Source organism: Drosophila gunungcola, assembly GCF_025200985.1.
Source record: "Drosophila gunungcola strain Sukarami chromosome 2R unlocalized genomic scaffold, Dgunungcola_SK_2 000013F, whole genome shotgun sequence".
Taxonomy (NCBI): domain Eukaryota; kingdom Metazoa; phylum Arthropoda; class Insecta; order Diptera; family Drosophilidae; genus Drosophila; species Drosophila gunungcola.
This window is the reverse complement of record NW_026453171.1, coordinates 5,170-15,902: the sequence shown is the minus strand read 5'-3', so window position 1 is coordinate 15,902 and position 10,733 is coordinate 5,170. Positions and strand designations below refer to the sequence as shown.

The following is a 10,733-nucleotide window of genomic DNA, read 5'->3' as shown; positions in this document are numbered from 1 at the left end:
AAACAAACAATGCGGTTTTCATGCCCTGCCACATGGCCACCTTATCAGTGGAGTTTTGAGCGAGAGTTCCCATGCCTTCTGCGGTTCTAGTGATAAAGAGGGTGCCCCAAATTGGGTATAAAGGCCCAGCTATTCCCAGTGTATAGTCACAGTTGTGAAGTGACATTCACTCAGTAAGTTTCCTTCGAGAGATCCAGCAAACTACTACCAACTACCTTTGAAATGGCCGACAAGAAGAACCTCCTGCTGCTCTTCGACCATCCCACCGAGCCCGTGTTCATGGACAAGGGCAAGAGGGTGACCGTGTTCGATGTGCCCGACTCCTTCCTGACCGACCGCTACCGCCCGATCAGCAACGAGGTGCAGAGCCGCGTGGGCGACAAGGTGGAGCAGCGCATCCCGGTGCGGGACATCTCCATTCCCGACCTGCGGATCCCCATGTCGCTGGGCCGCGACGAGCAGTTCTCGCTGTTTCTGCCCAAGCACCGCCGGATCGCCGGTCGTCTGATCGACATCTTCATGAACATGCGCACCGTGGACGACCTGCAGAGCGTGGCCGTCTACGCCAGGGACCGCCTCAACCCGGTGCTCTTCAACTACGCCCTGTCGGTGGCCCTGCTCCATCGTCCGGACACCCAGGGCCTGGACCTGCCCTCCTTCTCGCAGACCTTCCCGGACCGCTTCATCGACTCGCAGGTGATTCGCCAGATGCGGGAGGAGTCCTTTGTGGTGCAGCCCGGCTCGCGGATGCCCATCACGATTCCCAGGGACTACACCGCCTCCGACCTGGACCCCGAGCACCGGCTGTGGTACTTCCGCGAGGACCTGGGCATCAACCTCCACCACTGGCACTGGCATCTGGTCTACCCCTTCGAGGCCGCCGATCGCAGCATCGTGAACAAGGATCGTCGCGGCGAGCTCTTCTACTACATGCACCAGCAGGTGATTGCCCGCTACAACCTGGAGCGGTTCAGCAACAACCTGGCCCGCGTGCTGCCCTTCAACAACCTGCGCGACCCCATTGCCGAGGGCTACTTCCCCAAGATGGACTCCCTGGTGGCCAGTCGCGCCTGGCCGCCCCGCTTCGAGGGCACCAAGCTGAGCGATCTCAACCGGGAGGCGGACCAGCTGAATGTGGAGATCGGCGATCTGGAGCGCTGGCGCGATCGCATCTATGAGGCCATCCATCAGGGCTTTGTCCTGGACGTGAGTGGTGGCTTGTCTAGAGGCTACGCCTAAGGGTGGTCTCAAATGATTTTGTCTTGTTTCCAGGAGCGTGGCAACCGTGTTGACTTGGACGAGGCTACGGGAATCGATACCCTGGGCAACATGATTGAGGCCTCCATTCTCTCGCCCAATCGTGTGCTGGTAATACCCTTTGGTTCTTTATTTGGATTAGATACTTAACGCTTTCACCCCCCAGTATGGTGACCTGCACAACAACGGACACACCTTCATCTCGTACGCCCACGACCCGACCAGCAAGCACCTGGAGTCCTTTGGTGTGATGGGCGATGTGTCCACGGCGATGAGGGACCCGGTCTTCTACAAGTGGCACGCCTACATCGACCGCATCTTCCAGGAGCACAAGTCGCGTTTGCCCGCGTACACGGACACCCAGCTGAACTACTCGGGCGTCTCGATCACGGGCATCCAGGTGGACACCAATGGGGGGCAGCCCAACACGCTGACCACCTTCTGGCAGCAGTCGGACGTGGACATGTCGCGCGGCTTCGACTTCCTGCCCCGCGGCAACGTCTTCGCCCGGTTCACCCACCTGCAGCACTTGCCCTTCACCTATACCATCAGTGTGAACAACGACAGCGGAGCCCAGCGCTTCGGCTACGTGCGCATCTTCATGGCGCCCAAGAACGACGAGCGTGGCCAGCCCATGCTGATGCGGGACCAGCGCGGCATGATGGTCGAGCTGGACAAGTTTGTGGCTTCGCTGAACCCCGGACCCAACACCATACGCCGTCGCTCCACGGAGTCGAGTGTGACCATTCCGTTCGAGCGCACGTTCCGCAACCTGGACGCCAATCGCCCGACTGCCGGCTCGCCGGAGGAGCTGGAGTTCAACTTCTGCGGCTGCGGCTGGCCCAACCACATGCTGGTGCCGAAGGGCCTGCCCGAGGGTCTGCCCTGCGTGCTCTTCATCATGGTGTCCAACTACGAGAACGACAGGGTAAGTGTGCAATCTAATGATGCCATCCTGAGCTAAGCCCTTCCCTTTGTCATGTAGGTTGACCAGCAGTTGGTGGGCCGCTGCAGCGATGCTGCCTCTTACTGCGGCGTTCGCGATCGCCTGTATCCGGATCGCCAGTCCATGGGCTACCCCTTCGATAGACTGCCCCGCACGGGAGTCGATCGTCTGGTCAACTTCCTCACTCCCAACATGAGCATCGTGGACGTGAACGTGCGCCACGAGAACCGCACCGTTCAGCGCCAGAACTAGAATCCGCTCCTGCTGATCCACACTTCGACGCCCTGACCCGATTTGATGGCCTTGCCCACTACTAGATATATAACTCTTAGCAATCTATTGCATTTTTATTGAGGCGCTTAATAAACAAGACATCACGAACCACACATTCCACAAAGCAACTTGTGTGCTCAATTATTGTGGCCTGGCCTCCCATGGGCGGGAATCGGAATCTCTCGCTGATTGCGCTTATCAATCGCCCCCGGTGGCGGCTTTAAATGCTGGCTCCACGGCGAAAAACGGCTCAGTTCGAGCAGATCCGGTGATGAGTGCGAAAGTGAAACCGATTCCAGAGGAGATGAGCCTGCCGCTGCTCCTACTACTGATAGTGGGCATTGCCGTAAGCATGGTTGCGATTAAATAATCTTTGATTCCGTGCTAAGATCTCTCAGAAAACATTGATTTTAAAATACATTCCAACGCATCTTATTGCGTAGCTGAAAAAAGTTGAAGTGATTTTCAATGAAACAAGTTTTTCCATTACATATATTTTATATAGCTTTGGAGCTGACAACTACCCATACGAAAAGTGAAAATAATAAACAGAAGAATAACAGAAGTAACGAATAACAATTTTCAAATAAATAATGATGGGTTATTGTTTAGTTATTAAACATTAGCTATTCAAAATGTTAATTATAAATCTACAATAAAGGGATGTTTTACAAACTATTCGAGGAAAAAGGCTTAAAGACTTAAAAAAACGGGAAAAAGTGAAGATAAAGATAACAAGCAAAGAATTTATTTATAATCAATTTTTAAAAATACTTTTGCTAATGAAATTGTATTATTTTAACTTTGTATTGTTTTATTAAAAGCTCATGCTTTGATAACGATCGCAATGAGCACTGAGTCTTGCTATGAACAATTATAATTCAATGTCTTAATTCTTATTTAAGTGCGCAAATGCGGCTGCCAACTTTGACCTCGAGGCCAAGACGTTTGTGAATCAATCGAGTGGTCGCTACTACAAGTTGTACAACGAGATCGCCGGCGAAACATATTCGGCGAACAACGAGGAGGACTTCGAAGCACTGTTCTCCAAGCTGAACAATGTGAAGCGCATTGCCGAGGAGCTGGTGAGCATCTCGCGCCAGGCGGCCGGATTTAATCTGGACAGGATTCGCGACCCGGAGACGAAGCTTGCTCTGCAGGAGCTGCGCACCGCGGGCGATTTGTTCGTGTTGGGCGACGACTACTTCTCGTCCGTTCAGATGAACCTGGCCGCCCTGCAGACGCTGTCCACGGACAAGGACATCGAGCCGTACCTGGGCGGGGCCAATATGCCCAACGAGGACGACAGTGCGCTGGCTTACTTCCCGGACATCCAGAAGATCGTGCAGACCAGCCGGGATGCCGACGAGCTCAAGTACTACTGGGAGGCGTGGCGCGAGAAGAACCAGCTGTGGGCCTCGCTCAACTTCTACACCATAGTGCAGTCCTATCAGCGGGCGGCAAAGATCCTGGAGGTGCCGGTCCATAAGCTGTGGTACCGCTACGACAGCCAGGAAATGCTGCAGCAGATGGAGCAGGCAATGGTGGAGCTGCGTCCCGCCTATCAGCAACTGCACGCCTTCGTGCGCCAGGAACTGCACCGGAAGTACGGCGGCGAGGTGGTGAGTCCCAATGGACCCATACCGGATCACCTGCTGCAGCAGGTCCTGGAGCAGGCCTGGGCAGGTGGCAGCATCCTGGAGCAGTACTACCCGCGTGCCCAGTTGCCGGAGTTCGATGAGTTCGTCAAGCACCTGAGTGCCAAGGCCATGGTCAACGAATCGGAGAACTTCTACACTTCGCTGGGCTTCGAGTCGCTGTCCGCCGAGTTTCACAAGAACCAGCTGAAGGAGCCCAACCAGGACAGTCCCAACGACGACTGCCGGCCCTCCATCTTCGACCTCACCCCGCACGTTTACCTCATGTATTGCGAGAAGGTCAGCTTCCGGAAGCTGATGCAGTACCACAGCCACATGGCCAGGGTGTACTATGCGCAGCAGAAGAGCCACCTGCCTTCGTACTACTTCAAGGCCTACAACCTGGAGTTCGCCGTGGGCGAGGCTGTGGTCCTGTCCGCCTCGGCTCCGGCCCATCTAACTGGACGCCGTCTGGCCAAAACGACGCTCAGCGAGACGGCCCTAATGAGTCGGCTCTTCCGCATGGTGAGTGCCCTTTTCGTTTCCGAAAACTCAAGTCTAATTTAAATCCGGAATTTAGCAGAACGAAGAATTTCAAGAGGCTTTTAAATGCATTTGCCAAATTTGACTGAGAAACAATAGTCAAAACATGAAATGTCATACATCGCAGAATTCGTCATTAAATTGCCAATCAAACAGCCATCGCAGTTAAACATTTTTCTAAACCGATTGTGGATGGGACTCTTTCGGATTTAGTTTTTTAACAAGTCTCCAAAAACCTAAAAAAAACCCCTAAAAAATCATGTTTTTCTATCAAAACGCTGAGAAGTAATAGTCAAATGTTGGAATGTCCATACGTCGCTGAATTCGTCATTAAATTGCCTATCAATCGGCATTCGCAGTTAAAAATTTTTCAGATTTTCAAAATTTTGAAAAAATGTATGACCCCCACCCTTATCAAAAATGCAAAAATTGGTCATAAAATTAATTTCTTCAAAAAATCGATTTTTAAAAATCTGTTTTTGCAACAAAACTTAATTTATTTTTCTAAACCGATTGTGGTTGGGTAGTATAGGTCGCCAACTATACAAAACAGTCACTCCTATGGCTGTACGTCTAATTTTGTCCAAGTTACAACGAAAAGACTCTTTCGGATTTTGTTTTTTGACAAGTCTCCAAAAACCTAAAAAAAACCCCTAAAAAATCAGTTTTTCTATCAAAACGCTGAGAAGTAATAGTCAAATGTTGGAATGTCATACATCGCTGAATTCGTCATTAAATTGCCTATCAATCGGCATTCGCAGTTAAAAATTTTTCAGATTTTCAAAATTTTGAAAAAATTGATGACCCCCACCCTTATCAAAAATGCAAAAATTGGTCATAAAATTAATTTCTTCAAAAAATCGATTTTTAAAAATCTGTTTTTGCAACAAAACTTAATTTATTTTTCTAAACCGATTGTGGTTGGGTAGTATAGGTCGCCAACTATACAAAACAGTCACTCCTATGGCTGTACGTCTAATTTTGTCCAAGTTACAACGAAAGGACTCTTTCGGATTTTGTTTTTTGACAAGTCTCCAAAAACCTAAAAAAAACCCCTAAAAAATCAGTTTTTCTATCAAAACGCTGAGAAGTAATAGTCAAATGTTGGAATGTCATACATCGCTGAATTCGTCATTAAATTGCCTATCAAATGGCATTCGCAGTTAAAAATTTTTCAGATTTTCAAAATTTTGAAAAAATTGATGACCCCCACCCTTATCAAAAATGCAAAAATTGGTCATAAAATTAATTTCTTCAAAAAATCGATTTTTAAAAATCTGTTTTTGCAACAAAACTTAATTTATTTTTCTAAACCGATTGTGGTTGGGTAGTATAGGTCGCCAACTATACAAAACAGTCACTCCTATGGCTGTACGTCTAATTTTGTCCAAGTTACAACGAAAAGACTCTTTCGGATTTTGTTTTTTGACAAGTCTCCAAAAACCTAAAAAAAACCCCTAAAAAATCAGTTTTTCTATCAAAACGCTGAGAAGTAATAGTCAAATGTTGGAATGTCATACATCGCTGAATTCGTCATTAAATTGCCTATCAATCGGCATTCGCAGTTAAAAATTTTTCAGATTTTCAAAATTTTGAAAAAATTGATGACCCCCACCCTTATCAAAAATGCAAAAATTGGTCATAAAATTAATTTCTTCAAAAAATCGATTTTTAAAAATCTGTTTTTGCAACAAAACTTAATTTATTTTTCTAAACCGATTGTGGTTGGGTAGTATAGGTCGCCAACTATACAAAACAGTCACTCCTATGGCTGTACGTCTAATTTTGTCCAAGTTACAACGAAAGGACTCTTTCGGATTTTGTTTTTTGACAAGTCTCTAAAAACCTAAAAAAAACCCCTAAAAAATCAGTTTTTCTATCAAAACGCTGAGAAGTAATAGTCAAATGTTGGAATGTCATACATCGCTGAATTCGTCATTAAATTGCCTATCAATCGGCATTCGCAGTTAAAAATTTTTCAGATTTTCAAAATTTTGAAAAAATTGATGACCCCCACCCTTATCAAAAATGCAAAAATTGGTCATAAAATTAATTTCTTCAAAAAATCGATTTTTAAAAATCTGTTTTTGCAACAAAACTTAATTTATTTTTCTAAACCGATTGTGGTTGGGTAGTATAGGTCGCCAACTATACAAAACAGTCACTCCTATGGCTGTACGTCTAATTTTGTCCAAGTTACAACGAAAAGACTCTTTCGGATTTTGTTTTTTGACAAGTCTCCAAAAACCTAAAAAAAACCCCTAAAAAATCAGTTTTTCTATCAAAACGCTGAGAAGTAATAGTCAAATGTTGGAATGTCATACATCGCTGAATTCGTCATTAAATTGCCTATCAATCGGCATTCGCAGTTAAAAATTTTTCAGATTTTCAAAATTTTGAAAAAATTGATGACCCCCACCCTTATCAAAAATGCAAAAATTGGTCATAAAATTAATTTCTTCAAAAAATCGATTTTTAAAAATCTGTTTTTGCAACAAAACTTAATTTATTTTTCTAAACCGATTGTGGTTGGGTAGTATAGGTCGCCAACTATACAAAACAGTCACTCCTATGGCTGTACGTCTAATTTTGTCCAAGTTACAACGAAAGACTCTTTCGGATTTTGTTTTTTGACAAGTCTCCAAAAACCTAAAAAAAACCCCTAAAAAATCAGTTTTTCTATCAAAACGCTGAGAAGTAATAGTCAAATGTTGGAATGTCATACATCGCTGAATTCGTCATTAAATTGCCTATCAATCGGCATTCGCAGTTAAAAATTTTTCAGATTTTCAAAATTTTGAAAAAATTGATGACCCCCACCCTTATCAAAAATGCAAAAATTGGTCATAAAATTAATTTCTTCAAAAAATCGATTTTTAAAAATCTGTTTTTGCAACAAAACTTAATTTATTTTTCTAAACCGATTGTGGTTGGGTAGTATAGGTCGCCAACTATACAAAACAGTCACTCCTATGGCTGTACGTCTAATTTTGTCCAAGTTACAACGAAAAGACTCTTTCGGATTTTGTTTTTTGACAAGTCTCCAAAAACCTAAAAAAAAACCCTAAAAAATCAGTTTTTCTATCAAAACGCTGAGAAGTAATAGTCAAATGTTGGAATGTCATACATCGCTGAATTCGTCATTAAATTGCCTATCAATCGGCATTCGCAGTTAAAAATTTTTCAGATTTTCAAAATTTTGAAAAAATTGATGACCCCCACCCTTATCAAAAATGCAAAAATTGGTCATAAAATTAATTTCTTCAAAAAATCGATTTTTAAAAATCTGTTTTTGCAACAAAACTTAATTTATTTTTCTAAACCGATTGTGGTTGGGTAGTATAGGTCGCCAACTATACAAAACAGTCACTCCTATGGCTGTACGTCTAATTTTGTCCAAGTTACAACGAAAAGACTCTTTCGGATTTTGTTTTTTGACAAGTCTCCAAAAACCTAAAAAAAACCCCTAAAAAATCAGTTTTTCTATCAAAACGCTGAGAAGTAATAGTCAAATGTTGGAATGTCATACATCGCTGAATTCGTCATTAAATTGCCTATCAATCGGCATTCGCAGTTAAAAATTTTTCAGATTTTCAAAATTTTGAAAAAATTGATGACCCCCACCCTTATCAAAAATGCAAAAATTGGTCATAAAATTAATTTCTTCAAAAAATCGATTTTTAAAAATCTGTTTTTGCAACAAAACTTAATTTATTTTTCTAAACCGATTGTGGTTGGGTAGTATAGGTCGCCAACTATACAAAACAGTCACTCCTATGGCTGTACGTCTAATTTTGTCCAAGTTACAACGAAAAGACTCTTTCGGATTTTGTTTTTTGACAAGTCTCCAAAAACCTAAAAAAAACCCCTAAAAAATCAGTTTTTCTATCAAAACGCTGAGAAGTAATAGTCAAATGTTGGAATGTCATACATCGCTGAATTCGTCATTAAATTGCCTATCAATCGGCATTCGCAGTTAAAAATTTTTCAGATTTTCAAAATTTTGAAAAAATTGATGACCCCCACCCTTATCAAAAATGCAAAAATTGGTCATAAAATTAATTTCTTCAAAAAATCGATTTTTAAAAATCTGTTTTTGCAACAAAACTTAATTTATTTTTCTAAACCGATTGTGGTTGGGTAGTATAGGTCGCCAACTATACAAAACAGTCACTCCTATGGCTGTACGTCTAATTTTGTCCAAGTTACAACGAAAAGACTCTTTCGGATTTTGTTTTTTGACAAGTCTCCAAAAACCTAAAAAAAACCCCTAAAAAATCAGTTTTTCTATCAAAACGCTGAGAAGTAATAGTCAAATGTTGGAATGTCATACATCGCTGAATTCGTCATTAAATTGCCTATCAATCGGCATTCGCAGTTAAAAATTTTTCAGATTTTCAAAATTTTGAAAAAATTGATGACCCCCACCCTTATCAAAAATGCAAAAATTGGTCATAAAATTAATTTCTTCAAAAAATCGATTTTTAAAAATCTGTTTTTGCAACAAAACTTAATTTATTTTTCTAAACCGATTGTGGTTGGGTAGTATAGGTCGCCAACTATACAAAACAGTCACTCCTATGGCTGTACGTCTAATTTTGTCCAAGTTACAACGAAAAGACTCTTTCGGATTTTGTTTTTTGACAAGTCTCCAAAAACCTAAAAAAAACCCCTAAAAAATCAGTTTTTCTATCAAAACGCTGAGAAGTAATAGTCAAATGTTGGAATGTCATACATCGCTGAATTCGTCATTAAATTGCCTATCAATCGGCATTCGCAGTTAAAAATTTTTCAGATTTTCAAAATTTTGAAAAAATTGATGACCCCCACCCTTATCAAAAATGCAAAAATTGGTCATAAAATTAATTTCTTCAAAAAATCGATTTTTAAAAATCTGTTTTTGCAACAAAACTTAATTTATTTTTCTAAACCGATTGTGGTTGGGTAGTATAGGTCGCCAACTATACAAAACAGTCACTCCTATGGCTGTACGTCTAATTTTGTCCAAGTTACAACGAAAAGACTCTTTCGGATTTTGTTTTTTGACAAGTCTCCAAAAACCTAAAAAAAACCCCTAAAAAATCAGTTTTTCTATCAAAACGCTGAGAAGTAATAGTCAAATGTTGGAATGTCATACATCGCTGAATTCGTCATTAAATTGCCTATCAATCGGCATTCGCAGTTAAAAATTTTTCAGATTTTCAAAATTTTGAAAAAATTGATGACCCCCACCCTTATCAAAAATGCAAAAATTGGTCATAAAATTAATTTCTTCAAAAAATCGATTTTTAAAAATCTGTTTTTGCAACAAAACTTAATTTATTTTTCTAAACCGATTGTGGTTGGGTAGTATAGGTCGCCAACTATACAAAACAGTCACTCCTATGGCTGTACGTCTAATTTTGTCCAAGTTACAACGAAAAGACTCTTTCGGATTTTGTTTTTTGACAAGTCTCCAAAAACCTAAAAAAAACCCCTAAAAAATCAGTTTTTCTATCAAAACGCTGAGAAGTAATAGTCAAATGTTGGAATGTCATACATCGCTGAATTCGTCATTAAATTGCCTATCAATCGGCATTCGCAGTTAAAAATTTTTCAGATTTTCAAAATTTTGAAAAAATTGATGACCCCCACCCTTATCAAAAATGCAAAAATTGGTCATAAAATTAATTTCTTCAAAAAATCGATTTTTAAAAATCTGTTTTTGCAACAAAACTTAATTTATTTTTCTAAACCGATTGTGGTTGGGTAGTATAGGTCGCCAACTATACAAAACAGTCACTCCTATGGCTGTACGTCTAATTTTGTCCAAGTTACAACGAAAAGACTCTTTCGGATTTTGTTTTTTGACAAGTCTCCAAAAACCTAAAAAAAACCCCTAAAAAATCAGTTTTTCTATCAAAACGCTGAGAAGTAATAGTCAAATGTTGGAATGTCATACATCGCTGAATTCGTCATTAAATTGCCTATCAATCGGCATTCGCAGTTAAAAATTTTTCAGATTTTCAAAATTTTGAAAAAATTGATGACCCCCACCCTTATCAAAAATGCAAAAATTGGTCATAAAATTAATTTCT

General features: G+C 41.6%; 2 protein-coding genes across 3 annotated transcripts; both read left to right on the top strand.

Moving 5' to 3' along the window:
- The first annotated feature begins 136 nt into the window (after nt 1-136).
- LOC128256015 (phenoloxidase 2) lies at nt 137-2,600 on the top strand. The gene is made up of 4 exons (XM_052986011.1): nt 137-1,206; nt 1,273-1,368; nt 1,424-2,185; nt 2,243-2,600. The coding sequence occupies exons 1-4, from the start codon at nt 223-225 to the stop codon at nt 2,453-2,455; spliced, it is 2,055 nt and encodes a 684-aa protein (XP_052841971.1). The 5' UTR covers nt 137-222; the 3' UTR covers nt 2,456-2,600.
- Nucleotides 2,600-4,756, top strand: LOC128256018 (angiotensin-converting enzyme). 2 transcript variants are annotated; one of them, XM_052986015.1, is made up of 3 exons: nt 2,600-2,822; nt 3,382-4,638; nt 4,694-4,756. In XM_052986015.1, the coding sequence occupies exons 1-3, from the start codon at nt 2,748-2,750 to the stop codon at nt 4,739-4,741; spliced, it is 1,380 nt and encodes a 459-aa protein (XP_052841975.1). In that variant the 5' UTR covers nt 2,600-2,747; the 3' UTR covers nt 4,742-4,756. The 2 variants fall into 2 exon arrangements, with proteins under 2 accessions (XP_052841975.1, XP_052841974.1); XM_052986014.1 differs by having other exon boundaries at nt 2,635-2,822; nt 4,697-4,756.
- The last annotated feature ends 5,977 nt before the right edge of the window (nt 4,757-10,733 follow it).

What these genes read in the sequence shown, in the direction of transcription:
- LOC128256015 (XM_052986011.1), top strand. Translation starts at nt 223, where the DNA reads ATGGCCGACAAGAAGAACCTCCTGCTGCTCTTCGACCATCCCACCGAG. An exon ending in ATCAGGGCTTTGTCCTGGAC is followed by an intron (nt 1,207 to 1,272) that starts GTGAGTGGTGGC and finishes TCTTGTTTCCAG; the next exon opens with GAGCGTGGCAACCGTGTTGA. An exon ending in TCTCGCCCAATCGTGTGCTG is followed by an intron (nt 1,369 to 1,423) that starts GTAATACCCTTT and finishes TTCACCCCCCAG; the next exon opens with TATGGTGACCTGCACAACAA.
- LOC128256018 (XM_052986015.1), top strand. Translation starts at nt 2,748, where the DNA reads ATGAGTGCGAAAGTGAAACCGATTCCAGAGGAGATGAGCCTGCCGCTG. An exon ending in TACTGATAGTGGGCATTGCC is followed by an intron (nt 2,823 to 3,381) that starts GTAAGCATGGTT and finishes TTCTTATTTAAG; the next exon opens with TGCGCAAATGCGGCTGCCAA. An exon ending in TGAGTCGGCTCTTCCGCATG is followed by an intron (nt 4,639 to 4,693) that starts GTGAGTGCCCTT and finishes TCCGGAATTTAG; the next exon opens with CAGAACGAAGAATTTCAAGA.